The sequence below is a fragment of the Leptopilina boulardi genome, unplaced genomic scaffold (genome assembly GCF_019393585.1).
Source record: "Leptopilina boulardi isolate dan_hultmark-lab unplaced genomic scaffold, ZJU_Lbou_2.1 LbouV2_377, whole genome shotgun sequence".
Lineage (NCBI taxonomy): Eukaryota > Metazoa > Arthropoda > Insecta > Hymenoptera > Figitidae > Leptopilina > Leptopilina boulardi.
In genome coordinates, this window is record NW_026137948.1 from 2,726,347 (window position 1) to 2,750,979 (window position 24,633).

At 31.0% G+C, this 24,633-nt stretch overlaps 1 protein-coding gene across 2 annotated transcripts; it reads left to right on the forward strand.

The window, feature by feature from the left end:
* Window positions 1-24,394, forward strand: LOC127287937 (F-BAR domain only protein 2). 2 transcript variants are annotated; one of them, XM_051315087.1, is made up of 12 exons: window positions 1-444; window positions 11,639-11,950; window positions 12,115-12,372; window positions 12,619-12,814; window positions 16,587-16,715; window positions 16,882-16,981; window positions 18,752-19,013; window positions 19,141-19,387; window positions 19,908-20,397; window positions 20,521-20,737; window positions 23,483-23,831; window positions 23,990-24,394. In XM_051315087.1, exons 1-12 carry the CDS (start codon window positions 415-417, stop codon window positions 24,058-24,060), a joined length of 2,661 nt encoding a protein of 886 aa, XP_051171044.1. In that variant the 5' UTR covers window positions 1-414; the 3' UTR covers window positions 24,061-24,394. The 2 variants fall into 2 exon arrangements, with proteins under 2 accessions (XP_051171044.1, XP_051171045.1); XM_051315088.1 differs by lacking the exon at window positions 1-444 and adding an exon at window positions 876-1,020.
* Window positions 24,395-24,633: the final 239 nt, after the last annotated feature.

Genomic DNA, 24,633 nt, shown 5'->3' on the forward strand with positions numbered 1-24,633 from the left:
GCTGAAGACTATTGATACACCTTTGTGAGATCCCTAAAGTCAACAATTGTCTTTTTACAATGAAAACAAGTCAAGTTGACAGAGCCTGCTATGCTTTGGATAGCAGTTTTTAATAAGAATAAGATATCGACATATGTTTGCGGTGGCCTTTGATTATAAATTTTATTTTTAAAAAGAAAATGTTGGCTCAGAGAAGATGTAATTTTATTAATATTATTAAGTGTTTAATTGAGTTTTAATAGATATGCAATATTTTAAAAAGAGAACAATATAGATTTACTTGTTTTATATTTATTATGCTTAATTTGCTTGAATAAAAGAGATGATAGTTATAAACACATACTATTGTCACATGTAATCATTGGATTACAAATTTTAAAATAAGCAAAATATGGTTTGAATCAACAGATCATCATGACTGTGGATTTCGTTGATTATTTTTGGGTATGTACAATATTTTTAATATTAGTTACTTATTTCCGATCCCATGTTAAGGTTATTTTATTTTGTCCCGTGCTTTTTTTTCGTTAACCTAAATATTAAAAATTGTATTTTTTAACGTTTACTCGTGTATTTTTAAGTTTTTTTTGGTATAAAATCAAATAAACTGTCAAGACAAAAAGGCAAACAATTTATTAAGCGAAATTTGCTGTAAATTGTTGAAGCACTTCTAAATTATTGTAATATTATTTTTTAAGTTTATGAATCTTATCATTGTAGAAGATGCTTGTTACTATTCTTGTTTTTTTTTGCTGTACGATTGTAAAATACGTAAAATTATAATTAATTTGTCTTTGTCCTGCAATCAGTTATAAAAATATTTAGTTTGTCTCTCGTCTAATGTAATGTCTAGATATTAATTTAGGCGGATATAAAATAACGCCTTCAGTAGTGCCAACACGTCAATCTAAATGGACAGTTAAACACAAAAACTTTTCGTTCGTTTTCTACTTTTCGCATTTTTTTGTCAGCATTAATCAAATATACAAAATGACATTATACAGTGAAAAAAATGTTCTTGTAAATATCCATCTGCAGATTTTAATTATATAAAAATGTAAAATAATATATTAGTACAATTTAGCAATGTTAAAAGTTCGTCTGAAATTTCCACGATAATGTTTAAAATCTTTACTAGATAGGTTATATGAATATCAACTAGTTTCAATTTAATTGTTTAGTCCAAGTAATTTTATCGCAATTAATTAATTATACTCCAAAAAAGTGTAACTGTTATAAAAACAAGGTTATGTAACTGTTATGCAGGGTGTTCAAAAAGTATAAAAATGGTCAAATATTTTTAAAAATATGAATTATCCAGAAAAATGATCAAAACAAAAATTGATCCGAATGAAGACAATTTTAATATTCACAAAATTGGTCCCGGGCCCAATGTAATGCCCAAAATAAAAAAAAGTATTTTTTAAAATGAGACCACTAATTTTTCAATATCAATTTCGTAATTCTGCAAAAATTCTGCGTTCAGACATGTAATATACATGACCAAAACATTGGGCCTTATCCCAAGTATTGGGGCCGAACTTTTTCTATAACTAAGTAAATAAGTCATGTATATTACATATCTGAACGCAGAATTTTAGCAGAATTACGAACTTGATATTGAAAAATTAGTGGTCTCATTTTAAAAAATCATTTTTTTATTTTGGGCATTACATTGGGCCCGGGACCAATTTTGTGGATATTAAAATTGTCTTCATTCGGATCAACTTTTGTTTTGATAATTTTTCTGGATAATGCATATTTTTAAAAATATTTGACCATTTTTATACTTTTTGAACACCCTGTATAACAGTTACATAACCTTGTTTTTATAACAGTTACACTTTTTTGGAGTATAATTAATTAATTGCGATAAAATTACTTGGACGTTGAGGTCACAGATTACAATTTTAGTCAATTTTCAAATTGGGCTCGGGCCTAATGTATGGCCAACAATAAAAAAAATATTTTTTAAAATGAGACCACTAATTTTTAATAGCAAGTTTGTAATCTCGTTAAAATTCTGCGATCAGGCATGTAGTATACATGACCCAAATATTGGGCCTTACCCCAAGTATTTGTCTTGAAATTTTTCTACATTTAAGTAAATTCGCCAAAATTACTACTCGGGAGTTTTGGAAGTCACAGATTTCGATTTAGAAGTTAATTTTCAAATTGGGACAACCAATGAAGACCCTACAGGCCCCAAGCTTTGTTTATGTGTAGCACATAATTGAGAGCAGAAGTTTATGCGGATTTCAAATTTGATGCTGAAAATTATTAGTGCAATTAAAAAAAAACTTTTTTTACTATGTGGCCTTATATTGTGTCCGGGACCAATTTGAAAATTGACTTCGTAATCATAATCTCTGACCTCCACATAGTTTTTTTACGAATTTACACAATTGCAAAAAAAGTTCGAGCCCAATACCTGAGATAAGGCCCAATATTTTGGTTATGTATATTAAAGGGGTTCTATCGTAAAGAGAATTAACGTTAAGATTTTAACCCTTTCACTGTTAGAAAAAATTTGACACTATTGTCCCAAAATGTCCAACAATTCTGGTCGGCAAATTTTTATGAAACTTAGTATATAAGGATTTTTGTGGTCTCTGAATTCAAATATGACATCAAAAAAAAAATTTTAAATGGTGCAACTAAAATGGCGGACATTATTTAAATTTATGCAGAATTTCATGAAACTTAGAATATAAGGGTTTTTTGGGTCGCTGAATTAAAATTTTAATTTGAAGGTCAAATTAGAAATCTGCACCCTCGAAAACCCCTTTATACCAAGTTTCATAAAAACCCGTTAAAATTTTAAAAATTATGTCCGCTATTTTGGATCCGCCATTTAAAATTTTTTAATTTGAAGGTCAAATTCAAATTCAGTACCATCGAAAACGCCCTTATACCAAGTTTTATTAAAATCCGTTAAAATTTTAAAAATTATGTCAGCTATTTTAGACCCGCCATTTTTAATTTTGGAATTTAAAGGTCAAATTCGAATTCAGCGACCCGAAAAACCCTTATACACCTAATGTAGGTTAAATTAAAAAAAATGTGATTTTTACAAGCTTTTCAATTGTTATACTACTTAAAAATAATAAATAATTATTTAATTATTACTTAAACAAATATCATTGATATCTGTAGAGTGCGAATAATGATATAAAAGAATTTATTTTACAATTTGTATAGAAAATTTCATTTATTTTGTGTTTACATGATCACGACACAACGTATGTGTCGCTGACAGTGAAAGGGTTAGTAAAATTTGGTTTACAGGGAGATAAAGCTTTTATAGAGATGTACTTAAATTGAGACCTATAGGTACTTGTGAAAAAAGTTACGACCGATTTAGTTTTTTTAAAATCTTACATTGGTACCTACTTATGGGAATTCGTTGCTTTGTCATGAGGCATTTTACGTGTAATGTCCTGAGTTAAATAATAATAATTAAACATAAATTTGCTATTTTCACTAAAATCGATGCGTTTTTTTAAAATAAATAATTGCAAACGAAAGCTGAGGTTTTTTCCTATCTGTATACAAATTTTCAGAATGCCGATTTTTTTTGTTTTCGAGATATTAAATATCAAAGATTTTATGTCCGTGCGCGCCAGTGTTAACAGCTACCGTGGCGCGGTATGAGTCGACCGCCTCGCTGCACGCGCCGACATAAAATCTTTGACATTTAATATCTCGAAAACAAAAAAAATCGACATTCTGAAAATTTATATACAGATCGGAAAAACATCTCAGCTCACTATATTTCTTTTGTAATCTACACGTGAAAATACGTAAAAATGTATAAATTTGAATCCCTTAAGATAAAATTTTCTTCTTTTTTTATTCGAAAAATTCATGATTTTTTCTAAAAATATGAGTTTTCTTTAAAAACAATATGATCATCAATTCCAATCGTATTCGCTATATTTTTCCTGTAATCTATACGCAAAAATACGCATGTATACCAAATATAAACTGTCTTGGTCAAATAGTGTGTGCGCTAGGAGGATTTTTTTCCTTGACAACGCCATGATAATCAATTCCTATGAGATTCGCTATATTTTGCCTGTAATCTACACGTCAAAATACATATGTGTACCAAATTTCAGTCCTCTAGATAAATTCATGTGGCCGCTAGGGGGGGAACATGCCTTGCTTCCCCCTTTGGGTACGGAACCCTAAAAAAACGCACCGATTTGAATGAAAATAGCAAATTTGTGTTTAATTATAGAAAATCAAGGTCAAAATTCAAAAATTTTAAAAAACGAAATTCACTGTTGGAAAGAGCATGAAAAAACCTTTCAAAACATACCTGCCAAAATTGTTTTAATTGCATTTATAGACAGAAAAAATTCAAATAGTAGGCGGTGTCAGGGGAAACTGATAAAATTTCAATGAAATTGAAATTTTTAAATATAAATTTTTAAAAGTTCTATATCGTTGCATAGTGGGACAAAAAGCTCATATTTCGTTCAAAAAAGTCTATCAAATAATCGTGTAAATTTTTTTACTAAACAGTATCGTTCATTTAACTGAATGTTTAGTCCGTCCAAAATGAACGATATTGTTTAGTAGATTTAACTGAGATAGTAGTAAGATCTACTACGCCCTTCTCTCCGTTTATAAAAATTTATTGTTTTTATTAATTTCAATCTATTACAGTTTATTATCAACATTTGTCGATAAAATCAATAGAGTCGCGCTTTTTAGCAAGTAGGTGGCAGAACTCTTATTTTCTTTTCTTTGAATTTTTTCTGTATTTTTTTTTATCAAAAACAAAAATATTTGTTTAACGGATATATTAGAAAAAAATGTATTATTTTATTTTAAAAAACTAATATTATTGGTGAAAAAAATTAATTTTTTTTATAAAAAAAAAGTTGAAAAAAATAATTTTAAACAGAAATAATGGTGAAAAAATGTATTATTTCATCAAAAAAATTGATGAAAATTTATACTTTTATCTAAAAAATTGTTGAAAAAATGTATTATTTTATTAAAAAAATTTATTTTTTTTGATAAAACAATTTTTTTTCATGAATATTTCCTTTAAAAAATAATGATTTTTCAGATAAATTTTGGAAAAAAATTTATTTTTTCCAACAATATTTCCGATAAAAAAAATAAATGTCACACCAATATGTTTGTTTAAATAATTAATTTTTTTACCAATATTTCCGTTTAAAATTAATATCTTTTTTCACCATTTTTCTGATAAAAAATTAATTTCTTTCAACAGTATTTTTGACAAAAAAAATTAATTTTTTCAACAATATTTTTCATTAAATAATTATTATTCGTCATCAATATTTCCTTTAAAAAAATTTTTGTTTTACTAATATTTTTGATTAATACATTAATTTTTTTGATAAAATAATACATTTTTTTACCATTATTTCCTTTTAAAATAATATTTTCAACTTTTTTTTGATAAAAAAATTCATTTTTTCACCCATATTTTTATCAACTTTTTTTTGATAAGAAATAAATTTTTGTCACCAATATTTTACCTAAAAAAATAACTTCACCAAATTTTTTTTTAATTAAATAATAATTTTTATTCACCAATATTTTCTTTAAAAAAGATTTTTTTTCACCAATATTATTAATAAAAAAATTGTTTTTTCATCAATATTTTAGATTAAAAAATTGATTTTTTACCAATATTTTTGATTAATACATCAATTTTTGTGATAAAATAATGCATTTTTTTGACCATTATTTCTGTTTAAAATTATTATTATTATAATTATTATAATGTTCCATTTTTTAGTTTTTCTTTTGTTAATAATGGAACTTTATTTACGTCCATTGCACCGTAATCAAACCCCAATAATCGTTCATTTATATCGTCGAGCGTTAAGGGTTCATACCACTTTACACGCTTGAAAATGAAGCTATTTTCTATAATTTTTTTTACGATTCCTAAGGATTATATTGATCTGAATTTTTTTTTAGTTCAATAAATACACTCTTTAACTTTATAAAAAACCTCATTTTATTCAAAAAATATTATTTGTTTATATATAATTTAACAATAATTTTAGACCTGCTAAAAATACCGATGCCAACCGCGGGATGTTTTTCTCGGAAACTACTGGACCGATTCTCAAAATTTTTTTACGAAAATCTTCGTCACATAAGTGGGTATCGCCGGAACTAGAATTATGAAAAAATATTCATTTTTACTATTTTTTTAAACCCTAAAACTGCCAAAAAAAACCTTAATTTTCGAAAAAAAATTTTTAAATTGCCGCCATTTTGTTATTTTTGCATAAAAATTAAAAATTCTAGTTCGGGCGATAGGTGCAGTCCTACTGAAGATAAATCAACTTGAATTTTGTGTTTTAGATTTTTCTAACCTGAGAAATCAATCCCGCAGCTGGCATCGGTATTTTTAGTAGGTCTAAAATTATTGTTAAATTATATATAAACAAATAATATTTTTTGAATAAAATGAGGTTTTTTATAAAGTTAAAAAGTGTATTTATTGAACTAAAAAAAAATTCAGATCAATATAATCCTTAGGAATCGTAAAAAAATTATAGAAAATAGCTTCATTTTCAAGCGTGTAAAGTGGTATGAACCCTTAAATACCCTTGGTTTATAAAATGTAATAAAATTCTACTTAAATGGAATAAACAGACCCCTTCATAAAAATGGTGCATCAAATCCAAATATATGTTGACGTATATATTAAACGCAAGTAGTACATTCCATATGCAATTCCTTCCTGTACTTGTTTCAGAAACATTATCTGTTTTTAAATCATTTTCGTATTCCTCTTCTTTTCTAAGCAATTTTTCATCTTCTACTGTTTGTTTACGAAGTTCTTCTTTTCTGACTCGACATATACGACATGCATAATTCGCACTAAAACTTTCAACTAATCCGCAGATTTTATGGACTCCTAAATTATCCCCGGGTATGCATACAAAGAAAATAATCCTTCAGTCTCTAATTTAATTAATTCTTTTAAAAGTTGTCGAAAACACATTTGATTTCCAAATGCCGCTCGGAGATCGTCATGAAAAAGTAACGTTAAAAAAATATTTTTCAGTGAACCTCGAAACTGTGGCGGTAAAACAGGAATATACCAATAAATTGCACCTAATTTATGAATTCCGGCATGAGAACTCATCGCGTTTTTTGCTTCGAATTCGTCGTAGTTAATTATAATAGGTATAACAATTTTGTCCAGATACTTTGCTTTTATGCTAGCCCACAATGTTCCTTGAATAATATTAGACATAAAATTAGAATCTGTTTCTTTCTCCAAATAATCCATATGATTCAAAATCATATCTAATACTCCGGGTAATGACAGAAAACATTTTAACGTTTCTATTACGGATATTAATTGACCAGTTAAATTAGTAGGAGTTTGAACTTCAATTCCGCTTTCTTTTTTTTAACCTGTGACTGACCTACGACGAATGGTTTTGGTTCGATAAAAAATCCTGTGGACTTGAAAAATTTCAAACCTTTATATCCCGTGTCTAATTCGGCAAACGGGTTTTCGACAACTTTGAACAAATCTGCAAATTTTTGCTTTTCTTTTTCGGAATTAATTGTACTTAAAATTGTATTTTTTATAATATCGAGAGGACCAGAAACGCAAAATTCCGTAGTGAATTCGACAATATCTTGAACAATACTTCTTGGGATACAGTTGTGATTGTACAATTTCAGTAAAAAATTGACGGTTGAATCTTTTGATATATTTTTTAACTCAAGTGGCGTAACTTTTAACGAGGGTGATTTTTCAATAAAACTAGGCTTATCCTCAGGTATTGTTTCTAATGTCGGGAAATACGGAACACTTAAACTTATATTAAAATTTTCTGCTGTCATTTTCAGAGAATCATAATGTTCTTTTTTTCAATGTGCTTTTTAAAAGCATAAACATTTTAAAATTCAAAAATGCAATCGCCTTGTTTGCATTTATATCGATTATTCAAAGCAAGAAAATGTTGCAGTTGAAAATGACGAATCAAAAATGATGGAGTTTTGAATTGATCTCCGCAAATATAACATAGAAACATGATAAACATTAAACAAAAACTAACATATTTAAATAAACGCTTCCTGATTTCTTGTTTAATAGGTCAATTATTCAAGCTTCTAACTATTACGTACCGTTATGACTTAACAAAAGTCTATAAAGATGCAAAATCTTAAAACTCGCAGAAGTACTTTATTTAAATCTCGCGCTCTTCTTGGATACAACGTAAAATTGTATTTACACCTGCAATTGTTTTATCCCACGCAGTATTCTGTTTGTAGATTCCCTTTTGTATCAGCAGCCTGACTTGAGGACAAATCACTGGATACTGTGCATGGAGAATATGAAAAGCTTTGTAGCACAAGTCTACCGCTTTCAAAATTGTTGAGACTTTATATACCGCCGATTCAATAAAGACATATATAGCATTTATCTAGTCTCCATTCAACAAAAAACTGTCCTTCTCTACTAAATTGAAAAGCAAAATCACTGTCTATCTACAATTTTATGGAACAATTTTAATTTAACTAAAGTAGTAGTTTATTACATGCCTTTAAAATTTTGAACTTTCAAATGAATGAACATTTTTTTTTATTTCGATATTTTTCAAAATTCTTGTATTCTAAGGAAAAATTACAAATAAATCCAATATTTATTAAATAAATTATTTACTTTTTATGTGACAATTAAAAGGAGACTGAGATCATGTTTTCAACTATATAAAGATTTTAATTTATATTTAGTACAAAATCATTTTTAATGATTATATTATCATTAAAGAATTCCTTGCAAAAAATTAATATAAAAATGATTTTATCCAAAATTTCAATTAATTCCTTCATATAGCTTTAATACGGGCCGATGTTTAAATATGGTTTCAATATTTCCAGGAACTGACTGAAAATCTTTGAGTCGAAAATCTTGGCTTTTTGTGAAGTTTTTGACAACTAAATCCCACGGTTCAAAATTATTCATTAGCCACTGAACAGCCTCATTTTGGCAACGCTCTTGATCTAAAACTTAGTATTTTAATCGTATTTAATAATTTACATTTATAGATTCAATTTTTATTTAAATAAAATGAAATAAAAAAAAAGAATTTTATAGTAGGTGTATTGCTTACGTCTGATATTAATTTCTTCTTCGTTAGCATTATTTTCTGGTGCAGTTTCCTTTTCTACAAAGAAGCCAAGTTTTCTCTGAGGTGTAATCCAATTTCGGTATTTATCTGGCAGTTTACCTTTACTCATAAGTTGTTCGGGTCCATCGGTTTTTGGTGGTATATAATATTCGCTTTCGTCTTCTTTTGGAAATACTGTCTTTATTTTATTTGCTAAAGTAGCAAAGTTGTGATTTTTCAAACGCGGCCTTAAAACGAATATAAAAAATTGTTAAATTTTTTTCAAAATTATATTTCACTTGTTCAGTGCATTATTGATTTTTGCGGAAACATTTTGGAATTTGTTGTTAAATATTTATGAAAATTAATAATTTTTTATAAAATAATTCGGCGGTTGAGGGCAGTAAGATGCTAATTCAAGTAATTGTTGAAAAACATGCCTTTTCAGATGCATCAAACTTTTTGGTTATTTCAAGTTAAAAGTACTATGACATCACTACGATTAATGTTAGTAATTATTTTGTAAAATTAATCTTCAACCTTCAATAATACACTTTAAAATATAAGTTATAAAACTTTTTGTTTTTTTTATTTTATTTCTATTCGTCTAAAATGCACAAAACAATTAAACACTTGAAATGTCATGTTTTTCACATTTATGCTGAAATGGCATGTTTTTTAACACTTACCTGAATTGGCATCTTTCTGCCCTCAACTTTTTTTTTCAACCAACGAATTTATAAGTTAATAATTTGATTGTAATGACTTACAATTGAATTTTAGTACTGTATTTATCCGGTATTAATGGCTTTTCCATAAGGGTATTTATAATTATGTCAACCAATTTTTTTTGAGCATCAGAATTTAAAACTTTTTCTCTATTCAAGGCAAGAAATAATTTCCCAGTATACTAATTGTCTAACAATTTTTCCAAATCCTAAAAAAATGTCTATTTGAATTCGGTTTTTGATTAAATACTTTTTGTAAATAGAAACTTTAATGTGACGTACAAGTGAATAAAGATCAAAAACTGCATTGCCTATTAAATTTGTTGTTCTGACTTGGCAAACATTTCCAGTGGATTTTTTTGATATAGCAGGCGGTTTAGAGTTAGTTTTAGGAGGTCCTGCTTGACATGTTTCTGTTTCTAATAGTAAACGTTCGCATTCTGAATTTTTTGATGAGGTATTCTCATTAGGGTTAGTTTTAGAAGATCCTGCTTGGGATGTTTCTATGTCTACTAACGCTTGTTCGCATTGTGCATCAAAAATTATATCAAAATTGTTAGCAGTCTGTTCATTTAAACGTGACTTTTTAGGAGGCCGATTTTTAGAAATCGTCATCTAATCTTTCCATATGCCGCTTTCTGTGCAATTCATCGGCCTATCGTGAAATAATAACAATAAATTTCTTGCGATTAATAATTAATATAAAAAATAGACAAACGTTTATGTAATATTTTATTTCACCTCTTTCCGTTCTTTGTAATAATCTAGAAAATTTTTAAATTTTGATTTTAGGCCGTACAAATTTTATGCGCCTTTTTACTTTCCGGCGGCTCAAATGTTACATATTTCCAATAATCCTAAAAACATAAATCTCAAAACAGATGTTCAAAATCTCAGTTCATTTTATTATAATTTAATTTTTGCCAATAATAAAAATAGTTCTGATTCACAACAATAACAGTTTTTGGGATTCAAATTTAAATTTTGTTACCTCTCTATTAACTATATGTTACCTCACTTCAGTCCTCCTCATGTGTGTTTTAATATCAATCATTCACATTGATCTTAAAATTTTTAATAATTAGTATTTAGTGGTATGTTATTTAATTTTATAATTGTAAATAATTCAAGTATTTTTTTAAAACTAATTTATGTTATTTATATTATTTTTTTAGTCCTGAAGATTAGTTGGTACCGACCCGAAACGTCGACACAATAATTTTATTTTTATAATAAATTAATAAAATATTTTTGACCGATAAGCCTGTTATAAATCTTATTATTAAAAATTTATTAATATTTATAATAATATGTAGAATGTATTCTGCTAAAAGCACTAGTAATTCATTGTACGGCCCTGAGGACATTTTTCCGTAGAGCGGACTAAGACTAATGCCGTACGCTCTTGGGAGTTTCCAGTGTATTAAAATAAATTAATATATTATTTATTAGTACATCTAACTTGTCTAGTCCTTTGTATTTTTCTGTATATATCTTGTAAGTAATCTCACATGAATACTTATCTGTGGTCTCATGTGAGATCTTATGTACGTTTTTTAAGTAGAAACGTTATAAATATATGTTTAAATAAACATTTGTATGTATCAAAATTTAAACCACTATATAATAGTTCGATTAATCGCTCAAGTATCAAGTAGACGTTTTTTGACCAAGTATATAATGAGAAGAAAAAAGTCCCAATTAATAAGAAATGCAAAAAATTATGCAAGGGGCCATTCAATAACATAGTAATTTTTAAAATAATTTTTACAGGGAGAAAAAAATAATGGATTTGATGTTCTGTATCATAATATGAAGCATGGTGTTGTCGCAAGTAAGGAGTTAGCTGACTTTTTTCGGGAACGTTCGGCTATTGAAGACAACAATTATAAACTTTTTAGTAAATTAGCAAAACAAGTTAGCAGTAGCAATTCTGTTCAAGGGACATTTACGCCTGTATGGGTGTCTTTAAAGGCTGTTCTTGAAAAATTGGCAGGTTTACATTTGCAAATGGCACAAAAAGTCAGTGAGCTCATTAAAGATGTATCTAAATATTCAGATGAACTTCATAAAAAGCATAAAACGGTATATTTCACTCATATTTTAATATTCTATCTTTTAGAGTTGCAAAATATGTGACTAAGAAAAATACAGTAATTTGACTCTTTTAGAGCTTTAAAAATCGATGTTTTTTACAAATAATTTAATATTATTATTATTTGGTTAATTGAAGACTACGTTCCTTATAGGTAAAAGAAGAAGAGGCATCAACTATTGAAATTGTTCAGAGCATACAGAATGTTACTGTCACATTACAAAAAGCTAGAGACATTTGTTTTCAACGTGGCTTTGAGTTAGAAAAGTTAAGAAAAGATAATGCAAGTCAACGTGAGCTTGAGAAAGCTGAAGTAAAATTTAAGAAAGCGCAAGATGATTATAAAACTTTTGTTGAAAAATATAGCATTATTCGAAACGACTTTGAAAGCAAAATAAGTCAAGCTTGTAGGGTAAGTATTTATTAAATTTTTATTTCTTTACCCACCTGCAAAGAAACCCACATTATAAAGCTTTGAAGACTGATAGGTTTAGGGAATTAAAATAGATTATTAGCTAAAATATTCGAGGTCACAAATCACTTTAAATTATAAAGTCATAAAACAATCTTAAAACGCAGTATGAAAAATAATAAACCCTTAAACTCGTAATGAAGGTATAATATAATCTATAGTGATAATATTTTTTATATTTTAAAGCGATTTCAAGTAATAGAAGAAATGCATTTAAAGCAAATGAAGGAATTTTTAGCAATATATATGGACGTTCTTCAAACAAACCACGAAGAAGTAGGTCAAGTACACGCAGATTTTAAAAATCACTGCCTCGATTTAACAGTCGAAGAATTATTGCAGCAGTTTGTTCAAAGTAAATGTACCGGTTTTGAAAAACCAGGTAAGAATTGAAATTTACTTTTGTATTTAAGGTTTTGTTCATTTGTGACTTCTGTAAATTTCCCAACACGTTGTAGTGTAAATGGTAACTACACTCAACTGAATATCCATAAAAAAATAGTTACCATCAACACTGCAGTGTGGTGTATGATAAATCTTCTCGCTGTCAACACGAGGCAAGCAGGGTATAATAAGAGTACATGGAACAGATTAGCTGAATAGATTTCTGCCAATCAGGTGATTGCAGGGGATTTCTTGTTTTTCTACTCAGCGTTCCTACACATTCGTTTTAGACCGAGTTAATAACGTGTTGTTTAACAACAAACCATAATGTTCGAAAGTAGAATGTTTTATTTTCGAATATTATTGTTTTTTAAAAATATTTGTTAACTTTTATAAAGCTCACGAAATAGCAAAACAGTAGAGTGTACATAGTCACGTTATTTACTCGGTTTAAAACGGATGCGTTTAGGAACGTTGGGTAGAGAAACAAGAAATCGCCTACAATCGCCTGATTAGCTGAAATCTACACTTCTAATCTACACCATGTGACTGTACCCGAAGAGCAAAGTAAGGGAGAAATCAGTGAGAATTGAACTACTTACATACACGGAAAGAAGGTTTCACCTATAAACCAGATTCACAATATGACAGCTGAAATCACAGTGTAGAGCATCGAAAAAAGAAGTGTAGGCATGCATGCATGCATCTAAATTTAAGATGACGCGTATGGCGACACTCTAAATTTCAATGCCGTGCACCGATATATATCGTAGTGCCACCGTGTTAACCAGTGAACATCATGGAAAATAAAGGTGCCGGCCTAAGCACCAATATTTCCTGTGCGTGCAACCGTGTTTTTCGGTGACTGCACGATGATTATAGGTGAAACCTTTTTTCCGTGTAGGTAGGTACAATCAGAGTCGCGACTCTCCCGTTGCATAAACGGCAACTATTGCGCATGTGTCAATTGGAAAATCAAATTTATTTTCGTTGATCTACGTTACTGACGACCGCATATATTTATTATCATTATTAATATTATCTTTTTATTAATATTTTAATTTAAAAGGATGAATCAGAATTATGTTCTCGATTTCCCCTTAAATTAAAAAAATTAAAGAAGATCTGTCTCCCACGAAAGCGGAGAAAAAGGCAACAGAAGTTCTAAAGTCAGAGTCAGAGAAAAGAAAAAAGGGAGAGAAGAGGATCAACATGGTTGTCCGAGTTTCTAATGGGAAGTCGTATGCTGACGTTCTGAGCAAACTACGCAAGGAGGTAAATCCGGAAGTCAGCAACACGAGAGTGGTACGCATTAGGCATACCAAAAAAAGGAGATATCCTTATTAGAATCGCAGGCGAATTCAATAGAGGCTTTCACAGCAAAAGTTACCAAGGCTGTATGAGAAAGGGACAGTCTGTGGATCGAAAAGTTACGCTTGAGATCCGCGACTTGAATTGACCCGCGTGAACTTAGCACCTTTTTTCAAAGATATTCAATTTTTCTATAGAGTTCTCGTTTTCTAAACCATAGTTCTACAATTCTGTTACTATAATTTCAATAGTTCCGTCAATTAAATAAGGAAAAATCGAAAAAACGAAAATAAGGTGCTAAGTTCACGCAGCACCTGTTTTATCGCTAAAAAGAGTTCTGACACGATAAAAAGGTTCTCAATAAATAGTTCTATAGTTCTATAAAAAAAATTAATATTTCTAAAAAAAAAAAAATTTCAAATATTTTCAAAAATAATTTTTTTTTTCAAAAAATTTTCAAAATTAAGATTCTGAATTTTTAAATTAATAATTTTTAACATCAAACATCCGTACATACACTTTAACTTTTTCTATTGCAATTTTTTGAAAAAATCAAAAAATTTACAGCTAATCAAAGTCCGCTAAAAATTTTTTTAATTAAAATTTATCAAAGTTCCAACAGTTCTGACCAGAGTTCTGATAGCACTTTTAATAGTTCTTTAACTTTTTCTACTGCAATTTTTTGAAAAACTCGAAACCAAAAAAGTTATAGCTTATCAATGCCCGCTAAAAATTTGTTGCTTTTAAAATACATAAAATTTCCATCAGTTCTGTCTAGTGTTCTGTTAGCACTGTTAAGTTTTTTACAAAAAAATTGCAATAGAAAAAGTTAAAGAAATCTTAAAAGTGCTATCAGAACTCTGGTCAGAACTGTTGTAACTTTGATAAATTTTAATTAAAAAATTTTTTAGCAGATTTTGATAAACTGTTAATTTATTGATTTTGAGTTTTTCAAAAAATTGCAATAGAAAAAGTTAAAGTGTATGTACGGATGTTTGATGTTAAAAATTATTAATTTAAAAATTCAGAATCTTAATTTTGAAAATTTTTTGAAATTTTTTTCTTTAGAACTATTAATTTTTTTTATAGAACTATAGAACTATTTATTGCGAACCTTTTTATCGTGTCAGAACTCTTTTTAGCGATAAAAAAGGTGCTGCGTGAACTTTGCACCTTATTTTTGTTTTTCCGATTTTTCCTTATTTAATTGACGGAACTATTGAAAGTATAGTAACAGAACTGTAGAACTATGGTTAAGGAAAAGAGAACTCTATAGAAAAATTGAATATCTTTGAAAAAAGGTGCGAAGTTCAAAAAAAACCAAAAAGAGGCGGTCAGGCTGGAGCATTTGGGGCGCATAAAGATAGGTTTTATGTAGTGCCCAATAAGGAGAAGATTGATAATCAGAAGATGACATCGATGTCTTGATTATGTCCCCATGGGAAAGGTTTGTAAGGCGGATGACAGATCGGCTGCGTGTTTTAGGTACGGTGAACCTGATCATGAGTTCACAAACTGCTTCTTATGCAACGAGAAGTACGGTGATAAGGTGAATAACAACCATATCGCCAGTACAAGAATTTGCAGAGCCTTCCGATCTGCTCTCAAGGCAGCGAAGAAGGCTCTTGCAAGGACAAGAAAGAAATAGGCCAGAAAGATCTGCAACGGCAAGAAACGCGAAAACGTGATCCTACGGACCTTCGTCTATGAAGTTTAAAGCTTTGACGGTAGTTGCGTAGTGTGAGGATTAGTCCAGTTTGGGTTTTAGTGGGTCGACCAGAACAAAAGCAGTCATCACCATATAACCACGGGCTCCTGGTATCTCCTTTAAATACCAAGGCTTATGCAGATTTTCCAGTTCCCTCATAAAAGAAAAAAAACTAATAATATTGCCTTTTCTAAACTTACATCTGTATCCACAAAAGATCAAAATCTCACGTGAAATCGCTCATATATTATATATTCTATTAATGTGATAAATAAATTTGATTTTAAAATTGGCACATGCGCCTTATGTTCTCCGTTTATACAATTAAAGAGCATCGGCTGTGTTTTCCAAAACGGCCTATAAAGTAAGTGCTCCGTATAATACTTCGTGCTTTTAATCAAGATAAAATGGTCGTGAATATAACCTATAATTCGTTTACTTTTTAGGTCCCTTTCTTCACAGCGCGTCACATGTGTATATCACAATTATTTAAAATTGAAATTTCTAAAACTATATATTTCAATAATATTGCAATGCAATATTACAATAACATTACATGGCAATATTGCTGGAAAGTGACATTAATATTTCAGTAATATTGCTGTAATATTTTCGGAAAAGTTACCATTATTGTCATATAATACTGACGAAATTTAAAGTATTATCTGGGTATTTTTTATGCATGTATTAAAATTGTATTTTAGTTTATAATATTCTATATACTCGTGCTAAAATATTTTCATATGAATAGGATTAATAGAATATGAAGAAGTAATGACAAGTTTAGCAGAGATTATGAGTCAATCTTCCGAAGATGTAAAAAATTCGGAGCCACTGAAAGAAGTATCTAAAGGCACTAATGCTGAAACTGGAGTTGCTGGTAAGTAAATTTTATGCAGAATTGTTTTTATAATCTTGTTATTTTTATTTGAAATTATATATGGTTGTTGCTCTACTGATGAATCAGTTAAGTTCCTCAATGATTTTTCTGCAAAAACATTAATGGTAATTAAAACGTTGTAAACTACATAATTTTCCTTTTACAGGTTTTCTTCGAAGTCGACGTGAAAAACGGAAGGAAAAGAAAGCGAAAAAGAAAAAAGAATCTATTGATGTAACTAGTAACAAGGATGAGAAATCTGATCTGTAAGTTTGGCACATTTTTGACATTAAATTGTATCATTTAAATTAATACATTTTGTGTTAGCGAATCAAAATCCACCGTATATAACTTTCTCTTTTTTTGAGATATTTTAACCTTTACAGGAGGCACCTATTTTTTCAAGCACGAAGCACACAGGGGGTCTGTGTGACCCTAGACAGTTTTCAAAGTTCTATCATTTCGAAAGTACTCATCCCTTTAATTTAAAAAGAAATTTCAATTCGGGTAGAGATATTGTCGTACGGGAGGGAGAACAGGGATAAAATAACTAGCTTGCCAATATAAAGGTAGCCCCAAAGATGAAAATGCATTCATCTCAAACATTCGAGGCATCTTTCTGAATCCTTGACGTTGTAAAATAAACGTCAGAGGATTACAAAATAGAGGCTCGGCAGAATTATACGATGCAGCGTACCTAAAGTCGTCGCGCTTGCGTCAGACGAACTGTCCATCAAAGCAGAGATAACCTCCAAGCTCTCTTACCACTTCCACATTAGGGGTCCAAATCACGTCAATTGGTGCCACCTCAGGCTCCAGGTCCGGAAATCTTCCGCGCAAAAAATTCAAAAATCTCGGTCGCGCCTTCGCGTACAGGGCACAAGAAAACAAGATGTGAGGCAAAGACCTCAAGGCTGCTCCGCACCGGCAACCCATGTCCATGTCCCAGCGCATTGTCTGAAAGTGTTCGGCAGTACAAACATGACCCGTACGCAATCTGGTTATCTGATTAATCCAACTCCGCGGCAACTTAATGTCCTCAAACCAGTTCAGCTGTAAGCATGGAAACGTTAGGCCGCAAAAGAGTACGAATAAAAAATTGCTTGGCTCCACATAGAATGTTGAAGCTGCCAAGCCACTGGAGGGGTCGTAGGTACCATCTCCAACTTGCGCAAATATATATTAAAAAGAAGAGGGGAAAGAACAACGCCCTGTGGTACACCAATGCCACAAACCCTTGGATTAGAGCCATCCGCCGAGAAAGAAATCAGACTCTTGGACGTTATAAACGTATTAAAGTTGATGATATTCGGTTAAATTTCCAAATCCAACAGGTCTGCGTCAAGGATGTCAGGTGTTACATTGTTAAAAGCTTCCTTAATATCAATAGCAATAGCTAACGTGTTAAGAGACCGGGCAAAACCATTTCTAACATCCGTTACAAAAGCAGCCACACAGTCAATGGCAGACCTGTTTTTACGAAAACCATATTGGTGTTTAGGGATTATTCTCCTCATTTCTACCTCGTGTTCAAGCCTAAATTAAACCAAACATTCAAAAATTTTGCAAAAGACCGAAGTGAGAGCGATAGGTTGAAAGCCTTTGGCCCCCACACCGAATGGTCAGTGTGACCCTAATTCGATTTTCAAAACATTTACAAGCCATAAGACTTGTCTAATGTAGATGGTAGGTATCGGAACATGTAGTCAGTACCTGAAACTTCAAACAGCGTCAGACTTGCCAAATTTAAATATGTGTAAAAGATATACTAAGCAAAAGTTGAGATTGGGGTCTCACAGACCCCCGGTGTGCTTCAAGGGTTAATAAATGATGGCTTAAAATACTCATAAGTATATAGCCTTGAAAATTAAATGTAAAAAAATCGATTTTTTGAGAATGTTAGGGTGGTGTAATACATTAATAAATTAATAATTTTTAGTATTATAATTTGCATTTAATAGGACTAAAGTTTATGTAAAATTTTACCCTGTTTAAAATTTTTACCTGGGTTACTTCACGTTGATATACTTTTTTAGAGACGATAAAGAGGAAGGAAGAAAATCTGAAACACCTACACCTGAAGTAGATGAGGATGGATTTTGTATCAAACCTAAAGCTGATTCATGGGACAGTGAAAGATGCTTTTATTCAAGTTCTGATTCAGACTCAGATGATGAGAGAGATAAGAAAATTCATGTGGAAATAAAACCTTTAAGTAATGGAAACACTCCTATTAGCGCTAGTGTTGATGAACTTAGAGCAACAGTTGAAAGTCTCTCATTAATGTCAACTAACACAGTAAGACAAAGTTTTTATATTATTATTATTATTATTCCAGAATTAAAACTTAGCACCGGCATTATTATTATATTAATAAAGCAATATAGGTTTTGTTTGTATTGTTCTAAAATCTATTTTTCAACAGGTTCGCAGAGATTTGCATTCTGATTCAGATTATCATATGAAAAGGTCACAATCCGTCTTACAACAGTTATCAGGAACTCCGAGTTCAGACCTGCTTGGTTTAAATTTATCCAATTTATCTGGCATACCATCTAGTGCTTCAACTCCAATTGCCAGTCACCCTTATGCACCTCTTCAAAGTCCTCCACTTCTAACGTCACCGTTAGTACCACAACTTGATTCCCAAGCAATTACATCAAAATTTCAAGGTATGTTGAAAGTTTCACAAAAGCTGCTTACTTTACCAAGGTAAAGCCTGTTCTAACAATCAAAGGGGACTCAAAAATCAAAGATATAATTTAGTTCGAACTAAGTCTGGTCAAAGCTTTAAATTAACAGAAGAAACATAATTAACTTTAAACACGCAGTTAGACAAAATCTGAAGTAGCAAAATACTAAGTTTAGAGCAATTGTCTATCTTCAATCGACTGGCGCCCGCAGATTTGTTTAATTAAATTAATTTATAATCTGAACCCCTAGCGGTTTTCAACCCGGCTGCGCCAGGTGAACGTAGTTTTCTATACAAATTATTAAATTTCAAAAAATAAGAAGGTTGATTGTCTCAATTTCAAAACTTTATTTTATAAATCTTCCATAACTAAATAAGCGATTGACGGTTACAAAAGACAACCAATAGAAGTGCCAAAAATACTTATTAAATAAGACTGACTGATTTTTTACATCTTTTATTATAATAAACAGTTTAAGTAATATTATTTTTTTGCATAGATGGTGACTTATTTTCGGAAGTTGGTAATATAGCTGTTGATTTACCTCAAAAACAATCTTCTTCTTCTTCCTCTTCTACACCAACTGGAACTATTAATATTCCTAGACCCCCTTCGCGTAGAGGTGAATGTCAGTCTAATAGAGGAAGAATATCCCCAGCAACGATTTCAAGAGCAGATAGTATAGCAAGTTTAGAATTTCGAGCATCAGGAGTTGGAATGGGCACATCAAGAGGTCCATCTCCACTAACAATTGGCCTTGCTGACACAATTCCATTGGCAGTAGCGTTTCATGAAATAGTACACTCTTATTTTAAAGGTCCAAATGAAACTCTTTGCCAAGTACGATTAAGTGGAGACATGATGTTATCGTTTCCTGCTGGAATTTTAACTGTACTAACCAATAATCCAAGTCCTGCAAAGCTGATATTTCGTATAAAAAACAGTGACAGATTGGAAAAAGTTTTACCTAATTCTCAACTTATCAATAAGTAAGTAACTTTCTATTTACTATGTAATTCTTTAATACTATTTAAAAAATATTAAATATAATAGTGTGTCCTGGAAAAGAATTTATTATATTCTTGATTAAATTATTTTCATTTATATTCTAGGGATGTTACACAAGCAAGTGTTGAAAGTATGTTATTTGAATTCAACATGAGTGCCTTAACTACGTTATTAAGAAAGCAAGCAGAACAAAATCCAACAGCATCATATTTTAATGTGGACATTTTAAAATATCAAGTGAAAGCTAGAGAAGGAGCTACATCCTGCCCATTTCATGTAGTTTCTTATTGGAAATGTGAACCTAATCATACAGATCTTAAGGTACGTAATAAATACTTCATAAGGATCGCATATAAGATTCAAATCAGCCGCATTTTAATATCTTTTAATTTAGTTTTAATTGAACTTTTCGCGACCTGTTTCCTCGGTATGTGAATTTTCCAGTCCCCAAACATAGCAAATTGAAACTGATATTGTACAGAGTTCTGAGTACCGATTTTTCAGTTCCATTTTAGTTCACTTTTTCGGTAGGTTATGATTTGTAAATTTTTTTTCCCACGAAATATTTTCCCTCAGGATAAGTCGAGGACAGATTATTTTTCTGTTATAGTTGGCATTTTACAAAAAGAATTATTCAATGCTTGTAAGTTTCAGAACTATCCCTTAAGATAAAAATCATGTACATGGGAGATTTTAGGTGAATTGATCAAGTTGAAAATAGTACACTGTGCATCGAGTGGAAGGCATAAGAGATTACCGCAAGCGCAAAGTATGTAATCACACAAGTGGAAATCTCAGTCTCCCACGAGGTGCACATACTATTTTCTTTTGATACTACAAAGGGAAATAAAATTGAGGGGGCAAAACATTGATTTCCAAAAGCCATGCAAAAATGCCGAAATAGGAGTGGATCTCATGCAGATTCTAAGAGCTGCATTCTAAACTCTGTCTAAAATTTTAAGATTGGAAGAAGCAGAGTTAACAAAGAAGGAAGCGCCCACTCCAATATAGCTCAAATAATGCCCCGATATACCATAAGAGAAAGAACCGGGGATGTTACCCAAAAAACCCTAGAAACAATTTTCAAAATGCCAAGGGCTCTTATGGCTCCGTCAGTAATTTGCTTTACATGGAGAAGCCATGTTAGTTTTCTATCAAGTATAATGCCTAAATATTTCATTGTAGTGTCACATCTGATATGAGTACTTCCTATGTGTAGTCTCAAGTCGTGAGAAGAGAAAAACCTCATATGTCAAAGAGTCGATCATCCCAACAGGAGTAATGGGCATTAAAGTTACCCCAATAGATATCGTTTTGGGTAATAGGTTGTTGTTTATAAACACAAATGGTCTGTGTAGACCCAAACATCGTAACGCAGCTATAATGAAAAGGGTGGCTACGCTCTCAATTTTTATGAATTGGGGTTAATATATTTATACACAATTCCTTCTACGTTTTGAGAAAAAGGTGGCCCTGAAAGGGCCGTTTGCTGTGTGGACTTCTTTCTCCCTAAAAAACCAGCTTGCGTTTAACAAGCTCGATTACGACAGAGCGTATCTTAGGTTTTGGATTCTCTTCTTGAATAGAGGAACTGTCCAGAAGAAGAACGTCTTCCTTTTCGTCGACTCTGGCTTGAGAGAAATCTAATGATTTCCCCGGTGTAGGGGGAAGTTCGTCTGCGGTCGCCGGCTTTGTTGGTTCCCAGAAGGAGCGGTTCTTTTTCTCTAACTCTAGTTTTTTTGAGTTTCCTTCCGTAGGTATTTTATCTGTCGATATGGCGGAGGAATCGCAATGTGGATCCCAGCAGGCACAATATTTTGAAGATGACGTGCCAACTGTCTTTTATTGGCCAGGCGATTCCGGGGATTTGGCCGGTTCTTCCTAGTGGTTCTGGTTCCCTCAGAAGACTTCTCGCCTTAGTCCGCCACGATGTTTTAATGGAAGAAAATGATAAAGAGAAAATGGTTTGATCTCGCCACCGAGAGGGTAACAGAGCTGGAGAGTGGAATTAGCGTCTCCGAATGGAAGACAGCTCAGGAGCACTGGTGTAAAAGAAAGAATAGTATGGAGAAATATGTTTAAGAACTCAAATTTTTCAATGATTGGTCGTTCCGAGAATGGTTGGGAGAGTGGCCACATCTACCCAACATTCTCGTTCAATGGATCCAATTTGCCTCGCTTGACCTTCAACTCAATGATGCAAGTGAAATAAAATAAGTTTGTTGCGCGTTATCGCGTGCGACTATCTTATATAACACCAAAGCTACCACATCACATCAATATACCAACAAAAACTATTTCAACCTGTTCTTAATGCGTGTTTCCTGCAGTAGTGCGTCTGCGAATTGATAATATTGAATTAATTAAGTCATCAGGTCCAATTTTAGAACTGATGTTTGCAGGTGATAGATCTATATCTACATTTACTAGGGTTTTTCTGCTAACTAAGGATTGAGGAATGAATGCTTTATAACCTTCTGAGTTGAAAGTGGAACTGTTAAGTAAAGAATTTGCTAAATTCCAGGAGGTGGGGGTAATAATGATTTTGTTTTTCCCGTTAGCGACTATAATACGCAGAGGGTCGCTTACTAATTTCCCAAGATGCTCGGCAAAGGCTACTCGATTGTATTTATTTGTCCAAATTCCTCTCCGAAGAAGTAGACTCAATCAAGCTTTTGAATGGTTCCTAACATTTTGAATTAAATCTTGCTTCGTCGGACAGTGATTTATTAATCCACATCAACTCATATGGAAATGATTGTTCATTTGAGTTTAAAGATGAAGACGGTCGAGAAGAATCTGAGTTATTAGTATTAAGCAAGACATTGGAAGGAGAAATAGGGAAATTATTCAAAATTTTACATAAAAGATGTTGACCTCAAAGGTCCCAGTCTGGGGAGCACAGTAGCACCACCTCTTCGCTGTGCTCTGCCACGAGATTTAACAATTATCCAAGTTCCGATGCGCTTCATCGATAAAAATTTACATTTATGAAATGATGTTACCATTTTATGAAAGTTTTTGTTTTCTTCGTGCCACTTAATATGTAATTTTTTGTTATTCTAGATTGACTACAAATATAACAGTCGAGCGATGGCATCACCTAGCCCTTTACTAAATCTGCAAGTCGCAATTCCAATTGAAGGGGGTTTTAAAAGTTACCAAAGTAAGCCTAACGCTCAATGGGTGTCAGGAACAAATCGTCTACTATGGAAGTTTACAGAATTATCTCAATACAGTGAAGGAAATGGTGTTGGATCATTGAAGGCGCGAGTGGATTTGGAAAATGGGCCGGGATCTCAAGGGACAATACATATACAATTTAATTGCGAGGGCACTACCTTATCAGGTGTAGATTTCGAACTTGTGGGGCCTGGGTATAGACTCAGTTTGGTAAAACGCAGATTTGTTTCAGGTTTGTAGACTTTTCAATTAAATTTCGTAGCAAGTTCATTATCAAACTATCAATGCAATATAATTCAATGTTGCAATAAAATTATTAAATATTTTTTCCCACACAGCATTCGAATATCCTTTTATTCGCATAATTAAATTTTCTTAAACAATTTTCAGGCAAATATATATGTGATGGAGATATTGATCCACGTGCACGCATTTCAGAAGCATCTCTTCGTCATGACTAAATACTCAATTGGAGTTCTATTAAACAAATACTTCGTCAATGATGCAGAAAAAAAATTGTGACGCCAGGAAGTTTAAAAAACCAAAGAGACTTATTTAATACAAATTAGAATCGTTTAAAACATTATGTCTAATGACATAAAATAATTAAAGATTCACATCCAGAAGCCTTAAGTCAATACAATTTGAAATTCAAATATATAATATATAGTTGTCTGATGAAAATAACAATGTGACAATGTGTTTGTAGTTTCAAGGAAAATATAAGAGAATACGAAAATTGTTATTAAGTGCCTGTAATTTTATTGAAAGAAAATACAAATTTTCATTTAATTACTTACATTTTTTTATTTCGTAATTAATAATTAAGTTACGAAGTTGATAAAACAAAACCAATAAATAAAATTTCTCATTTTCTTTGCAGTTTATACTTCAACTAATCAAAAAAATATTAATGAAATAATTACAATAAACATATTACAAACAATTAATAAATAATTAATTAACAATTAAATACATTTTTACCATATAAACATAAATAGTAAAATAATAAATTGTTAAAGTGGAAAAAAAAT

Coding starts and splice junctions, on each gene's coding strand:
- LOC127287937 (XM_051315087.1), top strand. CDS start 415: ATGACTGTGGATTTCGTTGATTATTTTTGG. Junction 11,951..12,114: donor TTCATAAAAAGCATAAAACG/GTATATTTCACT, acceptor CGTTCCTTATAG/GTAAAAGAAGAAGAGGCATC. Junction 19,388..19,907: donor AATTACATCAAAATTTCAAG/GTATGTTGAAAG, acceptor TTTTTTGCATAG/ATGGTGACTTATTTTCGGAA.